The sequence below is a fragment of the Nycticebus coucang genome, chromosome 9 (assembly GCF_027406575.1).
Source record: "Nycticebus coucang isolate mNycCou1 chromosome 9, mNycCou1.pri, whole genome shotgun sequence".
Classification (NCBI taxonomy): domain Eukaryota; kingdom Metazoa; phylum Chordata; class Mammalia; order Primates; family Lorisidae; genus Nycticebus; species Nycticebus coucang.
In genome coordinates, this window is record NC_069788.1 from 59,360,179 (window position 1) to 59,380,855 (window position 20,677).

The 20,677-nt window shown below is 40.3% G+C and overlaps 1 protein-coding gene across 4 annotated transcripts in view; it reads left to right on the top strand.

Annotated features, from left to right (window-relative positions):
- The window catches only part of MBOAT1 (membrane bound O-acyltransferase domain containing 1), a 98,675-nt gene that overhangs the window by 55,187 nt on the left and 22,811 nt on the right, over positions 1-20,677 (top strand). For all 4 annotated transcript variants that reach the window (XM_053603454.1, XM_053603455.1, XM_053603453.1 and 1 more), the window contains exons 4-8: positions 4,910-5,005; positions 13,112-13,167; positions 15,273-15,327; positions 17,160-17,343; positions 19,906-20,098. In XM_053603454.1, the coding sequence (XP_053459429.1) occupies positions 4,910-5,005; positions 13,112-13,167; positions 15,273-15,327; positions 17,160-17,343; positions 19,906-20,098 (584 nt within the window). The remainder of the gene's footprint in view (positions 1-4,909; positions 5,006-13,111; positions 13,168-15,272; positions 15,328-17,159; positions 17,344-19,905; positions 20,099-20,677) is intronic.

Here is a 20,677-nt window from a genome sequence, read left to right on the forward strand (position 1 = left end):
AGCTCTGAAAATTTGAATTCTAATCCTCCCTCTCCTCAGGATCCTTTTTGAAGGGGATAGTGTCATTCCTTCCAGAAAGGAAATAGGAAATCCATTTTTATAATTTGGAAAGAATGGGTTTTGGACATGCTTTATGTGATGACTAAATGCTTCTAAAAGCATTTTTTTTTTTTTTAAAGTAGGGAGTGAAAATGCTTGACTTTCCTTAAACTTGGTTTGGGAAACAATTGAGTAAATGATTAACTGTCATATTGGTGTGTCTGTACAGCACATTTCCAAGTACCTTATAATTTGTCACCCCTCCACACGCTTGTGTGATGCTGGTGGGGTGTGGTCTGTTTTTCAGGGGGTCAGCAACTTAAATGCACACTGGCTCTGTTTCAGGCCCAGGTTTGCTGTGTTCAGATTTGCAGGGTTCCATTCCAGGGTGTAGGAAGGGAATGCTCTGGCCTTTGCAGAGTGGTTCCCAGGCAGGCTGTGACTGTCTCACCACAGTAACATTGTGGTAGTGGAAGGCTGTCATACGACCAAAAAGAAAGATGCCAGAACAAGTTCTTCCCCTGTTTCTTAGCTCATGTGGTTGCCAGTGTTGCAGAAATAGGGAATATTCATAGTTCCTGATGGATGGACTGTGTAAATATAAAATGTAAAAAGGAAAAAAAAAAAATTCAAAGTTGTTTCCTCTTGATTGAGGGAAAGAGCCCTCTAGTGGAGTCAGGAAATCTGGGTCCTTCCAGCAGTGTGAGTTGGGCCAAGTCCTGCGGTTTCTGTGTACATGACATTTCCCACCTACGGAGTGTGGGCTGCCTAGTAGTCTGAATGCAAGTTCTCATCAATAGCATGACTTCCTGATTCTCTGTGAGTTGCTCTCCTCTAACCCACTGAGCCAGTAATAGGTTCTGTTATATGGCTGGGAAAAGGAGGGCAGGGTTAGTATTTGCTTCATATAAAATTAACCTGTTTCTGGAATGATTGTGTTCAGGATTTGTTTAGAGAGTTCTAGGTGGTATCATCTCTGTTTCTTCCCCCAGCCACTATGTTGGGGAGAAGTCACAGGCGTCAGTTTACTGTACATGGTCCCACTGGAGCAGAATACAGTTTGTATCTGCTGGAAGCCCTTGTGTGAGCACCTGGTGACGCAGTCAGCAATTCTAGACTCCCTGCTTTGTCCCAGGTTGTAAGCCCAGCTCCTCTTAATCCACTAAAGTAGGTAAACTGTTACTGAATATATCATTTAATGCATTATTTAATATTTAATTTCATTATTTCAAATATATTCTTTCTAAGATGACGGTAAAAGGTACAGATTTTTTTTTTTTTTTCTGAGATGAGATGAAAGCTCAAAGAGATAAACAGGGAAATAGTTTGATGAATTTTCACAGAATGAACACACTGGTGACAGGTCAGCGAGGAGAGTATTACCGTTAGTCATGTCTGGAGCTCTACCACAGCCTTCCTTCCTAGAATGACCACTGTGTTAGCTTCTCCCCCCATGGGTTATTTTGCCAGTGCTGAGATTTGAACTCAAGTTGTCTGTCTCTGGAATACACATTCTCTACTGCTCCTGGATTCCTTAGATGTTTTAGGTTTGGCCAGGACATTCCTGTTGTATTGGAACTTGGCACTTGGCACCATCCTTAGCAGGTGAGGTCTTGTTACAATAATGAGCTGAGCTTGCTTTACCCTCTGGGCCAGGGATGGTATGGGTCTAACTCCTGTTTACGGCGGAGGGGAAGCAGCAGGTGTGGCTGCATTCAGAATGGTACTGGAAGAATCTGCCTTTTGAATCTGTTGTGTGTTCCTGCCTTGAACTTCATGAACGGGAGAGAAGGAACAGTTGCTGGAGGGAAGGAGGCCTGCCTGACTCCACTCCAACTCTTTTTTTTTTTTTTTTTTTCCTTTGGTGACCGAGTCTTACTCTGTTGCTCTGGCTAGAGTGCCATGGTGTCAGCTTAGCTCACAGCAAGCTCCAAACTCCTGGGTGTAGGTGATACTCCTGCCTCAGCCTCCCAAATAGCTGGGGCTACAGGTGCCTGCCACACAGCCCAGCTAATTTTTCTATTTTTAGTAGAGACGGGGGTCTTGCTCTTGCTCAGGCTAGTCTTGAACTCCTGAGCTCAAGCAGTCCTACCTTAGCCTCCCCGAGTTTTAGGATTGCAGGCATGAGCCACTGCACCTGGCCCTTACTCCAGCTCTTAAGGGAGCTGTTTGTTTTTTCCTAGTCATTTGCCTTATTGACCATCTGAATCCAAGGTAGGTAAAAATCTTTTTAAAGAGTAACATCTTTATTTGCAAATAATGGTAAAGAGAATTCAAAGTTTTTTGTATATAAGGTAGAATCTACGTAATGGACCACCTCCTTATCTTGACCATCTCCTTAAGTTAACCTAATTTTCATAGAATAGACATGCACCACGTGTACATACCAGTACAGTAGGCCGGTTCCTTATGTTGGCCACCTCTATATGTTGACCAGTTTGTGACAGTCCCTTGGGGTGGTCATCTCTACTATGTGTGTGTGTCTATAAATGTGTGTGTATATATGTATATACTATATATATATATTTATTTTTTCTTTTCTTTAATTTAGAGACAGGTTCTTACTATTGCCCAGGTTGGCCTCGAACTCCTGGTCTCAGGCTTTTCTTTTGCCTTGGCCTCCCAGTGTGCTAGCATTACAGGTGTGAGCCACCATGCCTGGCCTTAATGCTGTATTCTGCTTTAAAGTTTACAGAACTCTGTTCTTGTTACCTGGATGTGCCTTGCTACCACATGAATTTTCATTATCCCTGTTATTTATTCTTAGATTGATCTAGTTTTCATGAGTTATTTTAATGTTAATATTTGACTTCGATATAATTTAATATTGGAATATACATCTTTCCTGTTTTATGGCTTATGTTTAAAAAGTATGTCTTCTGAATTAATGTCTGTATCTGATGAGATCCTGAACCATCTAAAATGTGTAATGTGTTCTTTTCAGTTCATTTCAGCCAACACTAACTGAACCCTTCTTATGTATCAAGTCAAGGGTGGGACATTCAAGGTCACCATGAGTTGGGAAGACACACTTACATAAATAATTTTAATGTTATGATTATGCACAGATTAGCGTGTGGTATGAGAGATACAGTGGAGTAAGGAATTGTATGGGGGCTCTTGGGGGGAGGGACAGGAGATGGGGTGATATGGACAGGGCCAGACTAGACCAAGGGACACTTTTCAAGAAATGGCAGGGAGGCTAAGCCTTATCTGAAAATTAGGCAGTTTCCAGGTGGACTATAGGATGGACAAAGAAGTTGGCAGGCGGAAGAAAGGTATCTAGCCTGGAAATATAGGATTTAATTGTGGAATGTGAGCAGTGCTGTATAATTTGACATAAGGTAGACGTGAAGGGTGGCTGCACATGAGTCAGAAAGGTGAGGTATAGCTCAGCATGTGGAGCGCCTTGCCTGCTGTGCTCAGGGCAGTGTGGCTAGATAGCAGGATCCCTTGGAAACGTCTGAGAAGAGTAGTAGTTGTGGAGTTGTCTGTTCATTTGACACAGTAGGCGGATATGGTGAACAAAACACATGTGCTCATCTTTGCCTTCATGGAGCTAACAGTTTGGTAAGGGAGACAGTAATTAGATTGTCTTAGCTATAACAAAGTACAATAGACTGTGGCTCATAAACAGAAATTTATTTCTCAGTCCTGGGGGCTGGAAATCTGAGATTAGGTGCTGGCATGTCCTGTTGAGGACCTTCTTCTGGGTCATAGACTGCTGTCTTTTTGTGTCCTCATCTGGCAGAAGAGAGTGAATGAGCTCTCAGTGCTCTCTTTTGTAAGGGCACTAATTCCACTTGTGAGGCCTCCACCTTCATGATGTAATTACTTCCCAAAGGTCCCTTCTCCTAATACTGTCAAATTGGGGGTTAGGATTTCAACCTGTGAATTTTAGGGAGACGTAAACATTCAATCCATTGCACAATGTATCATATATATAGTAGAACCTCTGTAAGTTGACCACCCAAGGGACTGTAACAAACTGGCCACTATAAGGCCTAATGTACTGATATGTAAATGTGGTGCCTGTCTGGTCTGTGAAAATTAGGTCATCTTACGGAGGTAGTCAATGTAGGGAGGTGATCAAATATGGAGGTTCTACTGCAAATTGAATGTTATGAGTAACATTTGTCCTTGCGAATGGACACATATGCCTGAGTTGGTGGGCACACTGGTAGTGTGGAGAGGGACCCAGAGAGTGCTGTTGAGAAAGTGGTAATTGATGCCTGTGGCATGGGCAAGGAGGATCCTGAGCACAGCTGGGGAATGCTGACAGCTGGGGAGTGGGTGGAGGCAGGTAAGCTGAGCAAGGAGCCCTGGGAGAGTTAACCAGAGAGAAGGGAAGACAACAAGGAGAGTGGAAGGCAAGAGAATCAAGTGTTTAAAGAAGTGAATGGCCAGCAGTATGGTGCTGATTTATATTTTATGAAGATCATCATGTAACACGGTGGTTTATGAAGAGGAGAATGTTGGGTGCGAGACCTTGTTCTCAGCCATGACTGCACATTGGAATTAGAGCTGCCAGGTGCAGCGAGTGTCTGTTAAACTAGGATAGCTGGGGGTGGGCCCCAGGCATCTGTCGTTTATAGAGCTCTACAGGTGGTCTCATTATGTGATCAAAGCTGAGAGCCACAGCAGTCCAGGTGAGGAGAGATGACGGGCTGGGTGAGAACCGGGGGGTTGGTGGGGGTAAGGTGCATGTAGTATTACATTATAGTAGCATCCTGTAGTCCACCTGGAAACTGCCTAATTTTCAGATAATAGGACTTTGTGAGCAACTGTGTGAGGAGGGAGAGGGAGCAGAGAACATTTACTGGAGACCTTGTTGTCATGTATAATAATCTGACTGTGATTTTGGTTTCAGGTACTCCTTTTTTGTGGCAATGGGATACCTGACAATATGTCACATCAGCCGAATATACATCTTCCACTATGGGATTCTCACTACGGATTTTTCTGGGTGAGTATCTTGGTGTGGGGGGAGGATTAACTGCTGACTTTGACTCAGTCTCTTGGGTTCAGTAAACATCAAGTGTGCATGTGAGATTCATTGGTGGCTGGTTAAGTCATTTGGTTAAGAATGAGCTAGTGGCTGAAGATTTGATGGTTCTGTAGGACTGTTAGATCTGCTGTGCTGAAAGGCAGGTCACAAACTGCCTGTGGGCTGTATCTGTTCTGCCATTTTTGTACAGCTGTATTGGAACAATCTGGCACTTGCTTATTTGTATATTGTCTGGGTCAACTTTTGTCCTACACTGGTAGTGACAAACCATGTGGGCTGCAGAGCCTTAGTTTGGTTTTTTACAGAAAGGGTTTGCCAACCCCTATTTGAAGGCTCTTACAAGTTAATACTATAGATGTTCTTCCATGGCAGCTAAGTAGCTGCTACCCTAACCCCTGGCTGTCCTGGCCCCTCCATCCCTGTTCCCTGGCCTCCAGCAGCTAGAAGGGTAATGCCTGGTCTTTCAAGGATTGCTGTCACCATCAAGAGAAGCATGGAACAGATTTTCCCTCAGAGCCGCCAGGAGGAAGCAACCCTGCTAACATCTTGATTTTGGACTTCAAAAACTGTGGGATGAAAAAATTTCTGTGGTTGTAAGCCACCTATCTGTGGCAATTCGTTATAGCAGCTCTAAGAAACTCATTCACATGGTTTTATGACTCTGTACTTTTAACAATTGTCTCCTGGTGCAGTTCTAATCCACCAGGTTACTTCCTAAATTTCTGTCCTTTAACTCTCCTTCTGGACGGGAGCCTCTGTGGAAAGCTGGCTTCAGTCATCTAACCTGGTGAATTAGAACTGCACCAGGAGACAATTGTTAAAAGTACAGAGTCATAAAACCATGTGAATGAGTTTCTTAGAGCTGCTATAACGAATTGCCACAGCTAGGTGGCTTACAACCACAGAAATTTTTCATCCCACAGTTTTTGAAGTTTGTACCAGGATGTTTATTGCAGCCCAATTCATAATTGCTAAGTCATGGAAAAAGCCCAAGTGCCCATCGATCCACAAATGGATTAATAAATTGTGGTATATGTACACCATGGAATATTATGCAGCCTTAAAGAAAGATGGAGACTTTACCTCTTTCATGTTTACATGGATGGAGCTGGAACATATTCTTCTTAGTAAAGTATCTCAAGAATGGAAGAAAAAGTATCCAATGTACTCAGCCTTACTATGAAACTAATTTATGGCTTTCACAGAGAAAGCTATAACCCAGTTATAACCTAAGAATAGGGGGAAGAGGGAAAGGGAGGGGGGCGGAGGGAGGGTGATTGGTGGGATTACACCTGCGGTGCATCTTACAAGGGTACATGTGAAACTTAGTAAATGTAGAGTATAAATGTCTTAACACAAGAACTAAGAAAATGCCAGGAAGGCTATGTTAACCAGTGTGATGAAAGTGTGTCAAACAGTCTATAAAACCAGTGTATGGTGCCCCTTGATCGCATTAATGTACACAGCTATGATTTAATAATAAAACAAACAACAAAAAAACAGTTGTCTCCTGTCCCTGGTTGTGCAGCATAAAGATGCCTCTACAGTCCACATCTCTGGCTGCTCTTGTCACATCTCCTCTGCTTGTTTTTTTTTTTTCTGTAGAGACAGAGTCTCACTTTATGGCCCTCTGTAGAGTGCCGTGGCATCACACAGCTCACAGCAACCTTCAACTCCTGGGCTTAAGCGATTCTCTTGCCTCAGCCTCCCGAGCAGCTGGGACTACAGGCGCCCACCACAACGCCCGGCTATTTTTTGGTTGCAGTTTGGCCGGGGCTGGGTTTGAACCCGCCACCCTCGGTATATGGGGCTGGCGCCTTACCGACTGAGCCACAGGCGCCGCCCATCTCCTCTGCTTATTATTAAACCCACAAACTCTTGAATGATATCTACATCATTATTTTTAGTGTAATCAGAATTGTGGCAAGTTGCAAGAAAGGAAAAAAAATAAAGGACGTTTGTGGAAAACAGTCGTGTGCTTGTGAAATGTGGTAGACTTCAGATTTGAGAATGGGGGGAAGAAAATCAGTACCTGTTGGCTTCACTTTTAGGAGCATATTGTCTTGATAAAATTCCTCAAGTGATATTTATTCTCTGACCTTTTTTTGATTTGTTCGTGTTAGGAAATCTCTGACATTACACATACAACTGCAGACTGTTTGCAGTAGGAAGGACTCTGTTGTTAGAGAAAGATTGTAAAGTGAAAAATCTGCTGCCTGAAAGTAGCACATGATTTAGTTCTCTAATTACTATGTAATTCGTGGAAGGCATGTCATCTCTTCTTTTTTAACAGATCATCATTAAGCAATATTATTTTTCCCTGCCACCGTAAATGTGCAACGCCTCACTGACACACATCCATCTTCTTGGATAATGTCGGTCAACATAAAGGGAAGATACATGCCAACCTGAAATTGACAAGATGTTTTAAATAACAAGTTGTCATTTGGAGAGGTTCCTTACCAATGTCTGTTCTCATTACCAGCATGCAAGCAACCACATATTTCTCCTTCAGAATGGAATTGATTTACCCCTGCTATTTATTGTAGTTAAAATATCTTGTTTAGGATTTTGTCAAGAGATAAAGTAGTGTTTTGAATTTAAACCTGGTGAAGTTAAGCCTGAGGTGTACCAATATAAATTGGTAGGTTTGGAGTATACAAACCTAAGGTTTAGCACACTTTATTACGCCTTCAGAATAAGAACACAGACAAGAAATGAATGGGATTGGATGAGGTTAGTGTTTGTGTCGAACAACATATATACCGTGTGTGTGTGTATATTTAATTTTGGAGAACACGTCAACTTGTACTTTAGGTTATTTTGGGACTTGAAATTTTATTTATAGTTCTAAGAGTAATCACGTTTTCATGGGTTGGACTTGATGTTAATGGTGAGCATGACACATAAGGTACATTTTTGTTAGTGCTGCTAATACAGTTTTTATCCATACACATAGCGGTGAATGTCCTTTATATTGTCTCTGGATATGGGAGAATATTTATTGTTTTTCTGGGAGGAATCTCAGCAATTGCTTATAATCCAGCTGGTACTTGATTTCTTTTAGGTTGTGGTAGTAAACTAATTCTTCCTTTTTCCTCACAGAAGGGTGCAAATTAAGTCTTCTTCAGAGGGCAGCAGTGAGAACTCTTTATTTCCTTTCTCTGGGCTAGGCCAGATTTAGGCAGATAGTTGCCAACTCATGCTGGCAGTCTGAGTTGCCTGTGTGTTGCTTCATAAAGCGTTATGAAATGAGACTCTTATCCATTGCTAGTAGGAATATAAATTGGTATAACCCTTTTGGAAGGCAATTTCACTATAAATCTCCAGCAAGAATATTTTAACAGTTGACATCTCACAATAGGATAAATTCCTAGGAGTTGAATTACTATAAGGAAATCAGATTGTTTCATAAGCATGTTTAACTGTTGTCAGTAATTGTGAAATGCTAGAAGCATCCTAAATAGTCACCTAAAAGTAGGTGATTAAATTATGGTGATAATACGCCTGCAGTGAAAATGATGTTCTCAAAGACTACACAAACCACCAGAAAAATATATGTGGTAGGATTCCATGTGTTTTTCTTTTTCTGATTGGGGGCATACATAGAAAAAGAGTGGAAAGAAATATTGAAAATGCTAAGAGAGTGGTTCTGTCTAGGGGGAGGTCTTTATTAGTGATTTTAATATTCATTTTGCTCGTATGTTACTGTGATAATAAGGAAAAATCATAGAATTCTATTTAAACACATTTGCATGAATATTAAAAGATTCTGATGAATGGCAGCTGACAGGAAATGGAGCACCAGCTATTAGAGTTCTCTCTTATCCTATGGGAGCATAATAGGAATATGACTTGCCTGTAGCGCTTGCTGGTGGTGGAGATCATTTGCCGTGTTGTTCCATGAACAGTGTTTTGCTCTTTGCTTTATGACATCCTGGTCACCTGATCTGACCAGCCCAGAATGTTCAAATAAGTAGGTTCTAAAATATGGAAAAATGAAGGTATTAGCAAAGAGATTTCAGGATTTGTTTATTTCATGTTTCTCCTTCAGGCTGCTGCCAGCTTAGTCCCTTGGAGTGTAATTCTGCCAATTTAAGTGTAAGTTATAAGATGTATATTTGGTAGGTTCCTTTAAAATGGAGTATTGATGATTTTATTGTCGAGTGCCAGAGTATAGAAGTTAGAGCTTTGAAAAGATGGAAATGGGAAGGGGAAAAGCTTTTTTCCTCTTATTCAGCACTGGGTGATTCTGAACAGTTACCAGTGAACTCTGAGACAAGTCCAGAGGAGTCCTTGGCCCTTAGTTGTAGCTGCAGGAGGCTGATAGAGCGATGTTCTTCCTTTTCTGTGACTTCTAGAGTCCCTGAACTTCTGTTTCCATGCTGCCATAATTGTAGGAACTTGGAATCATTATGTCAAAACCATAATACTGTCCTCCTTCTCTGCAGTTATTCAAGGAGCAGGGGTAAGGAGGGGCGAAACTACTGGGTCTAAGCTACTGTTGGTACAGGCCGGTCACATTGTATCTTGGTGCCCACTGGAGTCATGCAGGACGACGGTACGGACAGAGGTTGCTGTAGACAGGAGGTTTGTTGTCCGTGTGTTTTCTTACCATGCCAAACTTCTTGTTTGCCTGACTTCCTGCTTTCATGGTATCCAAGTAGCACAAGCGGATTTTTTTAATATAAAGAAAGTAAGGAAAGTATGAAGCGTAACCTTTTGGTCCTAAAATTACCTGTTGGGAAGAAAGAGATGCTTGAATATCAGCTCAAGCTGGATGCGGGCCAGCCAGCTATTGGCTCTCTTGACATGACACCTGTAACGGATGACTGTTACCTCATTGTTCCTTCCTCTCTTGACTGGAACATCAGAACTTAATCACTTTAGGATCAAAGATTAAAGTAAACTAGGTAGGTTGTATTGAAATACTGCTCAAAACTGAAATTTTGTTTAATGTTTTAAAGATATGTCATTTCCAGTTGTGAAATGGTATAGGAAATGGAAATGGCTGAATGGGCACCACTTCTGGTGAGTTGCCCAGAGTCTGTATCAGAAGGCACTGCTTCCATGTGTGCAGGGATGCGGTGGGAGGGCTATTGGCATTTTTCTTTCTTTTTATTCCAAACACATCTTCCCTTACTTAATTTTCCTCATTATATTTTATCTAAATTAGGCTAATCATCTTGGGTTCAAGAAGAAAAATAGATTTTTCTTTGGCTTTTTGAAAACCATGATAAAGTTTATAGGGCAAAAGGGAAATGGGCCCACCTCAACCTCTGCTGGACTCAAACTTCAATTCCAGATTGGTCAGACGGTTTCCAAGTACAGGGCCTATAGTGGAAGAGTATGTACAAATCCAAAGACTGGAGGGGTGGGCGTGTGTGGAAACACTGAGTACAGCCTAAGTTTTGAGGTCTCCTTCCCCTAAGGAAATTGCTTGGCGCATCTGGGAGCCATTTGTGGACCTCCTCCTGCTTTTGTCCTTCCTGTGCTCGTGGTCTGGGTTCCTGTATACTGAATTTTGCATTTTCTGCAAAAAAAAAAAAAAAAGAATTCCAATTCTAAACCAGTGAGTGATTGTTCTGTGTTTGAATGAAATAGGGCATGGTTGGTATTTAAATTTTATCTGAAGCCGCTCGCTCTGAGGAATTGATTCTCAAGTCTCAGTAGCTTATGTAAACTAAATTTTTGCATCTGATCTATCCATAAATTAAAGTAGATTCATCAATGTGTGGAGAGGACTTGCTCTGAGAAAGACAGTATGGTGTATTTCCTTACATTCACAGAAAAGGAAGTGTGTAGGAAGAGTCTAACTCCTTTCCTTTTAATGAACAGGTTCTAGTTCTGGTTTGTAGCTTTTAATCTGTCCCCCCCCCCCAAAAAAAAAAAAAAGTTACTAGTTCATCTTTCAAATAAACTAGCCATAATGTGTGAGTTTTTTAAAAATTGCTAGCAACATATTGTTGAAAGTATAGTCTAGAATGATGTGGAACAATTTTCAATCTATAGCTTTTTTCCTCCCTCTTAAAGAAAAAAAAAGATAACCTTTTCTAAGGAATGACAGCAATGTAGCTTTTATGTAAACCCAATGTTACACATTCCGTCTTCAATAGTTAGTATTTATTGACAATACTGAAGCTATTCAGTATCGTCTGGATCTTCTAAGAAGCAATGCCAAGATGGAAACATTTTTATAAGAGATTCGTTTGGTGAAATGCCTGCCAGGGAAAATGGGGAGGGCAATGGATGAGGCTGAGAGAGGCTTAAGATTGAAATGCACGTCTAATCCCTGAGAAGGAGAGAGGGCAAGACGGGAAAGATGTGTTAGATAGCAGGGCAATTCTAAGAGAGTTTTGGCACGTTCAGCAGAGTCCTTCTACTAAAATTCCCCTGGCAGGGGAGAATCGCAGTTGGTAGGAGGGTCTTGCCTAAGTATCCCTGCTACACTCAGTGACTGGCTGGGAGCAGCCCGAGGGAGGCCTCAAAGTGAACCTGGGTGGAATCTGCACAGCAGACAGGCCAGTCTGGTCCGCCCGCAGCAGATCTGAGAGGTGAGCCCTCATGGCTGCAGCACGTGTGAATATTAGACTTACTAAAGTTTTGCTGAACATGTTCCCAATGTTGGAATATATTAAATGTGTCTTTAAAGAGAGGAGAACAAATGTTCTGTTTTTACTGAAAGTTAGGCTAATTCTGTGATACATTTTATCTCTTTATTCATTCATATGTCTATATTTAGGCCCTAACATGAAGTTATAAATTAAATCAAATGTAGGAATTTGCTTGGTTTGCAAATAGCATGGTCACCAGAGAGTGAATTTTAAGTTTTAAATTGAGCCTCCTTTGCCCAGGCTGGCCTCAAACTCTTGGGCTCAAGCAATCCTGCCTCTTAGTCCTCCAAGTCCTTGGATTATTGGTCTGAGCCACCACACCTGGCTTTGCCTGTCTTTTTAAGGGAAATAATCCATTCACATTCTTGGGCCATTTTTAACTTGGGTTATTTGTCTATTTTTGAGTTGTGAGAGTTCTTTATATATTTCATTACAAGTCCCTTATCAGATATGGGATATGATTTGCAGATATTTTCTTGCATTCTGTGAAACATTTTTTATTTTGTTGGTGGTGTATATCGTTTGAGGCACAAAAGTTTAAATTTTAATGACGTTCATTTAATCTACTCTTTTGTTGCTTGTGCTTTTGTTGTTACACATAAGAAATCAGTGCCTAATCTAAGATCACCAAGATTTACACCTAAATTTTCTTCTAAGAGTTTTATAGTTTTAGCTCTTATGTTAAGGTTTTCTTCCCCATTTTGAATTCGTTTTTTTACTCTGAATCTGAGGTCCAAATGTGCTGAAATGTAGACAGCTCATTGTCTCATTACCATTTGTTAAAAAGTAATTTCTTGCTCTCATTGAATTATCTTGACACCCTATTGACACAGGTACCACTTCTCAGGCAAGTTTTTGTTTAATGGCTTTTTCCAAATTAAGGTTGGGGTTATTTTTGGTTAATAAATGATTTATTTATAAGCAGCTGCATTTTAAAAATGTATCTTTTACTATGTGTGTCTGGGAAAATTGCCTTTAATAGAAAAAGCATATAAGAGCGTATTTGGATGAAGAAGCCCATAAACATATTTATAGAAAAGGAACCAAAGCATTGGATTAAATATCTACCGAGCCATTGCTTCTCACACTTTGATGGGTGTTTGAATTCCCCTGCCATCTTTTAAAAATGGAGATCACCATCTTTTAGGTCTAGATTGAAGTTTACGATGCTGCATTTCTAACAAGCTCCTGGCCATGCTGGCAAGTGTTGGTCCTGGGGCCACATTTTGAGTGACAAAACATGACATACCATCTAGTGTGAACGCATTATTCAGTGTTTTATATCTACTTATTTATGGCTATTTGGAAGGGAAATAAAAATTGTTTATTTTGAATTAATGTTTTTTTATTTTATTTAATAAATTTCCAGATGAAAAACCACCATCTAGAGAAACATGTTTCTTCCTATGGCATTTTTGCCAGTCTTGGTTATTTGCTGTCTTCCTTCTAGGCCCCTGATGATCGTCACTCAGAAGATCACAACCTTGACTTTCCAAGTTCATGATGGTGAGAAAAATGACCCTTCTTTTCGTTCTCAAAATGAGCCTGATACTCAGAGCTCTGCTTTTTATACTTTATACACAGTTCAGAGTTTAGAATGAGTGATGGCAGGTCTTGCTTTATCTTATTCAAAATTTCGAGGCCTCTTCAACCATAGCCTTTACTTTCCCAGCTATTAATCACCATTTCCCTGATGACTCTGAAGTCTAAATGTACTGAAATATTTGCACTGAGAACAGAGGGTTTTCTGTTTATCCTTACAGTGTTTTAAATTTAATTTGTGACACCCTCTGCCCTTCGTTTTCAAATCTGTTAAAAAGAAATGGCTTTTTTTCTTTTTTTGCTTTGGTTTAATCTCTGAGAAGCTCATGAGGCAATAAAAGATTAAACAGCATTGGCTGGCTAATCATTTTTTAATGCTAGGGTTTTTGTTTTTGTTTTTGTTTTTTTTTTGCTTGGAAAATTATCTAATGAGATTAGCTTAACCCTCTAAAAAGCTGGGGTAAAGAAGAATCTTCTGTTCATATAAAACTGAACATTTTCTTTACTCAGGCTCTTCCTAAATATGGCCAGAAAGTGTGATTTACACTGCTCAAACTGGGTTCCAGGAAAGGGAGGAAGATTATTTCAGCTGGGCAGATGATTTCAATGTAGGCTTTAGAGATGCCAGGTGCAATTAGTAAAAGTCTATTCTGTGGATTTTTTACTGCTCTGGCAAGCACTTTTTGCTGAAATTTCTTTATGTTTTGGCAGGTTGAGAAGATTTATCTCTGACAGCTAGTTTCTTTTTTTTGTTGTTTGTTTGTTTTTTTCTTAAAGCTTGGGAACTGATTTAATTTCATTCACCCTAGTATATTCCTAGTTTACACTTGAATTAGTCATTCTGTAGATAACTGGGTAATCTTATACTAAGGATAAAGCTTTTCTTAGGATAACCAGCTATCCCAGTTTGCCCAGTACCGAGAAGTTACACAGGATATAGTTTTCAGTAACAAGAGCTAGGGCTGGGGGAGGGGCGGCAAGTAAATCACAGTGGGTTGATCACAGTATATGTAACAGAAACTCCAGTTTCAGTGGTTATAGACTAACATAAGCAACATAAACCAATAGCTAAAATCAGTTTAATTTCTGGGATTGCCAGAGATGTACTCCTTGATAAAATCTTAGAAAAAAAAATTTTTTTTTTTTTTTTAACACTTCTTTTTTGTTAACCAGACTTTTGGTCTAAATTTACTTTTTAAAGTGTTCTCAGTTTACTATATTTTCTGGAAGATTCCTTACTTGCAGCAAAATGTTTATTTGCCTTTTTCTTTTTTCTTGTGTCTGGGAGGAACAAGTAAATTCCATAAACACTCTGCCTTCTCGTAGGCATGTTTTTGAATTGACTTCAGGGTTGGTGGCCATTGTCAGCGTTAGCTGAACATACAGTTTTAGAGTTGCCAAACTGCTTATGCAATAACAGTTCAGTTTCTTTGACTCTAGTTAACGTATAAATTTCATAGGATTTAGTTGGGAGTTTTTCTGCTATGGTAAGTGTTGAAAAGAAGATAAATCTGGTAACCCCTAATGTTTTCCCTGGACTCAGGGTGACATTTCTTCTGTCTTGGGAGAGGAAATTGCCCCCTTTTTCTTTCCTCATTCCATTCCATACCCATTATCTCAGCTTGTACCAGGTGTCTGCACACAGTATAATCAGAAAGTATTTAAACTGGGGCAGCCTGTGAAAGGCAGGTTTATTTCTCTAATGGAGCAATGAAGACACATGCAGGGTGACCATAAAGTTCGTGTATGATTTTAAATTGCACACCTGTACATGGTAAGGAACTACCATGTGACAGGGAGGGTTCTCTGACGTCCGTGTTACTCAATGTGAATTAAATAGGAGTGGCTTCTGAATCTTCCTTTCTCCATATTAGCCGGTAAAGTTGTTCCTTCTCCCACAGGTACTTATGGGTAGCTTTTAGAACCAGGGTATTTTAAAAAAATGGAAAATGGAGGCTCTTTATGACTTATGGAACAAAAATAAATTACCCTTTCAAATGACTTTGGTAAGACTCTTTCAGCATTAGTTATCTGCTTCACTTCATCTTATTTCTAAATTTTCTGCTTAGGATTAGGTCGAAGAGCTGAAGACCTCTCTGCGGAACAACACAGGCTTGCCATAAAGTAAGTTAAGTTGAGCAATAGACTCTCGAGCCCTTTGCATATCAGTATCTAGAGAATTTTCTCATTTTTTTATATTTGCATATTAATTCCATTATGTGGATATGATATCATTCACTTAATGAATCTGCAGTTGATGGACATGTACATTGTTTACCAGTCTTTGGCTTTTCAAAAGGGTAAGTAATGAATAACCTTGCATGAGGTCATTTTAAAAGAGGTTTGGGTCTAGGATAGATAGATTCCCAAAAGAGAGATCAAAGTGCAAATGGATCTGAAATTTTGTTAGTTCTTCAAGGTTCTCCTTCTCTCACTGGGGTGGTCATGTCTACTGTAGAATTATTGTTGCCTGGTGTATATCTAGGGGATCCTGAAATAGTTAATTGTCAGTGCACATCAGTGTGATTAAATGCCAGCATGATAAAAGATAAGGTGAATATAGACGGAGATAAATACAGGAGGAAGGCTGTAGATGTGCAGGAAGGGACAACAGAGGAGGGGGAGGCTATTTAAAGTAGGAGGAGAATCACACTGACTTGGGATTGATCTGAAAGCAGATGTGGGGGAACAGCCACGTGGGGTTCACTTCCTAGCCCTAACCCTAACTCTGTTGGACAGTGTTAGGGATAAGTGAGGAATTACCTCGGTGGTAGAGCAGATTGAGTTCTTCATTCCCTCATTAGAGAACTTGGAAGCAATAGAGCTCCACTGAAAGATTCTCATCAGTTTATTCTTAAGCATTATGGATGTATAAATGCTGTAGGGCATAATTCCAGTACCTGGTTAGCAGTGGTGCCTCAGAAAGGCTTTTCCCACCATTCTGTCCTGCCAGAAGAATAGCGCCCCCCCCCCCACCCGCCAATGCCATTAAAAGACACTTAGAACTGTTCTCTGCAGATTTTTTTTTTTTCTACCACTACCCTGGTTTGTTGTTAGGACCCAGCCCTGGATGCCAAAGCAGACAAGAGGCTGTTAGAACGGCACTTTTGCGTGGCCTCCTCAAGTGGAAACTGGTTCCACCCATTAGTTGTTTTGTATTTATTTTGGCACTTGGGAGGGAGTGTTCCCATTGCAAAGCATCTCAATCAGCTAACATTAGGTCAGGTTCCCACCCTGTCTTTTGTTTAGTATCTTCATTTTGTCCCATAGACAGATAAGGGTGATGAGAAAAGAACATTTCCCAGCCTCAGAGTTAACTTTTCCCCTGCTGGATCCTGCCCTGAGTGTTAACAGCCAGCAGAGGGTGCCACAAAGCACTGGGCTATCTGCCTTGGTAACTTTTCCTTTCCACAAGATTTCTCTTAGGTAGATTTTTTTTTTTTTCCCAAAACGCAGAGTTTATTAAAGTGAATTTAAAATATTCAGCTATAATTGGAGATACACTACATACCTAGGACAAAACTGTCTGAAAGGGTGAAAATTACTAGGAACAAAAGAGGAAATATGCATCATGAAAATACCAACCTAAAAAAACTCACCAATTTCAAAAATAGAAATTTAAGGCAAGGACATAAATAGTAGAGCAGAGTGACATAAATGATGATAAAATGAACTTCATAAATGATGATAAAATGAACTTCATCAAGAAGGCAATATCATGAACTTGCATAGATCTAATCATGTAGATAACTTGGGCAACCAAATACAAATTGATTTAAAAGGAGAAACTGACAAATCTCTTAGGTAGATTTTTATAGCAAGAAAACAAGGAAAGGTCCTGTCGCATATAAAACCTACAGAGATGTGTTTATTGTTTATGATTTGCTTCTCTGCAAAGTTTGAAGAAAAAGCAAAGACTGAAGACTTTTCAACTTTCTAACTTTTATTTTTTACAGGGCAAAACCCTCTTTTTTGCAATATGTAAGCTACCTTCTTAATTTCATGAGTGTAATAGCTGGCCCGTGCAACAATTTCAAGGACTACGTAGCCTTCATCGAGGGAAGACATACACATATGAAGTTGCTGGAAGTGAACCGGAAGCAAAAAGGTTTCCACAGCTTTCCAGAGCCTTCTCCCACTGTAAGTTTTGAGTGCCATATGTTTACCCACAGGTGCAGAGAATAGAGTTTTGCTGCCAGGACGGACTCTCACTAGTAACTATTGTAATTAAAAAGCCAAACAGTTTACTAGAAATCTTGGCCAGTAACTTTGTCCCCTCATTTTAAAAAAAAATAGTGGCATCAGTATTTATTTGTAGCACTTCTCTGTGTTGGAGCAATGGGTGTTAACTTTGCAGAGAAGCTCATTGTCTGAGAATATGAAAGCAGTCACTTTGTTAGTCAGCTAATAGTGCATGCAGCATGCCTGGCGCTGTGCGAGTTAACGTGTTTGAATACTATGAGTGTTTCGTGTTTATAAATTGAAATTGCAATACAGCCAAAACGTAACATGTCATAAAAGGTGGCAGAAGCAGGGAGGAGGAACCAGAATTAATTTTTTGTTGTTTTTTTCTGTAGATTGCCCTTATTGTCAGAGAAACCAGTTTTATTATTATTATTTTTTTTATTAAATCATAGCTGTGTACATTGATATATTCATGGGGCATCATTCACTAGCTTCACAGACCGAGAAACTAGTTTTAAATTGGCGTGCCTGTAGCTTGGTTTTACTGACCTTGAGAGAGTTTAAGACGGCTTTGTGAAATAATATTTTACTTGGGCGGCGCCTGTGGCTCAGTCGGTGGGGCGCCGGCCCCATATACCGAGGGTGGCAGGTTCAGACCCGGCCCCGGCCAAACTGCAACCAAAAAATAGCCGGGCGTTGTGGCGGGCGCCTGTAGTCCCAGATACTTGGGAGGCTGAAGCAAGAGAATCGCTTAAGCCCAGGAGTTGGAGGTTGCTGTGAGCTGTGTGAGGCCACTGCACTCTACCGAGGGCCATAGAGTGAGACTCTGTCTCTACAAAAAAAAAAAAAAAAGAAAGAAATAATATTTTACTTGTTAACATGAATTTTATCAATCTCAAATTAGTATTAGGATAACTTATTGAACTTTACATATATGCTGAATTGGTTCAGATCAAATATCCTGTATTTCAGGGAAATTTTGTAATTCATTGACAGAATGGTGAAAATTGGAAAAGGGAAGAAAATGAGGATAAATTGAGTTAAATATTTTTTAAGTACTAATTAAAGTCTAGACACAAAATATGAGTTAAGTATTTAGAAATTTAAGTGATTTATTCATTAAACATGAACTTTTACGCTTAATAGTAAATTTATGCATTTTATGGTTGGTCAAGTGTCTCAACTTCTTCTGTTCTGTTGAACAAGCTGAGAATGAGGTCATCATACCTGTGAGATATCAAACTAACCAGGTGTTTCTGGAAAGTATCTGTCACTGTGATGCTTTCGTGTTTCATATGCTTTTATTCAGAAAATCATTTTATCTGAGAGTCTTAACATCATTCTCCAAGGTGACTCTTGCATTTGTGTGCGCAGAGAAAGTGAAGGGGTGAGATTACAGTTTTGGTAAAGATATGCTATGAGGGGCTGGCACCACAAACCGGTGCCTCCCCATGTTGTAGTCATGGCTGTGTCTGAGCATGGGGAGGACTTACCTGGGAGCCAGGCAAGGTTCTCAGTATCTTGTAAATGTTCATCAACTGTAAATATTCTCTATTCTGTAATCTGTAAATACTCATCAGAGCCACCCTCTAAGGGAGGTGCTGTTGCTGTGCCCACATTACCAATAAAAGCAGTGTTTTTATGAAGCTGGAAACTACAATTCTGCTGAATGTTGAAGGATATTCTCTGGAATGTCAGAGAAACTGGGCAAAATTACTCCGTCTAGAGGAATTAAACACATTATTCTTAGTAAAGCATCACAAGAACAGAGTAGCAAGAATCCTATGTACTCAATTTTGATATGAGGACAGTCAATGACCTAGTACATGGCGGGGAAGGAAGGGGAGAGCAAAGAGAAGGAAGGAAGGAGGGAGGGAGTTGGTGGTCTCAGTGTGTGACACACCTTTGAGGGTGGGACACAATTATAAGAGAGACTTTACCTAACAAATGCAATCAATGTAACCTGGTTTCTTGTACCTTCTGTGAATCCCCAACAATAAAAAAAAAATAAAAAAATATCAGCATATCTCAACTCCGGAGCAGACTACACTTAAACCATCCTGGAAGCTCTCCATTAACTGTCCACGTCCTGGGCTCAGAATCTTCCTACCTGAGCCTCTGTCCTCCTTACTGGGGACGTAAGTCCATTTTCTGAGCTCTGCTGCCTATAGAAGTAGAAGGTCAATGATTCTTTCTTTGTGATGGAAAATTGCCACCCTGTAATGTTATCAGTTTCTTTTATCATTTGGATAATAAAACCCCTGACATTTTGTTGGTAGAACATGCTGATAATTCTAAATAGAAATGTTAGAGGTATTATACCTAAATATAGCACTTGATCCTCGTGGTCGGATTTGTGTCATGAGGAAGAATGCCTCCTGCCACTCCTTCTAGGGAATAACGCCCAAGCAGCTGTGGGAGCAGTGTTGTTCTTAACATGCCCTTGCCAAAATTGTTTTCCTCATACCTGAGTCTTCTGAAAATGGTTACACCGATTTTTTTCCCCCTCATTTTCAGGGAGCTGTGATACGCAAGTTATGCATCGCCTTGGTGTCTCTATTTTTGTTTTTGACACTCACAAAGGCCTTCCCTGTCACCTGCCTTCTTAATGACTGGTTTCTCTACAAAGCAAACTTTCTGACTCGACTCTGCTACTTATATATTGTCATGCAAGCCTCAAAACCCAAGTATTACTTTGCGTGGACATTAGGTAAGTTTGCTGGAGTGGTCCTAAATGAACGAGGAAAAATGGATGATCCTTGGGCACAATGTTTTTGTTTGTTTGTTTGTTTGTTTGTTTTGAGACAGAGTGTCACTGTGTTGACCTTGGTAGAGTGCTGTGGTATCACAGCTCACAGTAATCCCTAACTCTTGGGCTTAAGCATTTCTGTTGCTCAGCCTCCCAAGTAGCTGGGACTACAGGCACCTGCCGCAGCGCCCTGCTATTTTTTTTGTTGCAGTTGTCATTGTTTAGGAGGCCCGGGCTGGGTTCGAACCTGCCAGCCTCAGTGCATGATGGCTGGCGCCACAACCACTGTGATATGGGTGCCAAGCCTGGGCACAGTGTTTTATATGTGACAGGACCTTTCCTTGTTTTGTTGCTATAAAATCTACCTAAGAGAAATCACCTAATCAAAAAAAAAGAAAAATACATAAAGGGAGGCACTTTGGCTGGGATCAGTTTTTACTTTCCACCATAGCCCTCTTCTTTTCCACCCTCCATAAACTCAGTTACCCAGGATGAGGACAAAAGCACCAAATGTTATTCACAGATGTCAGAACCTGGCAG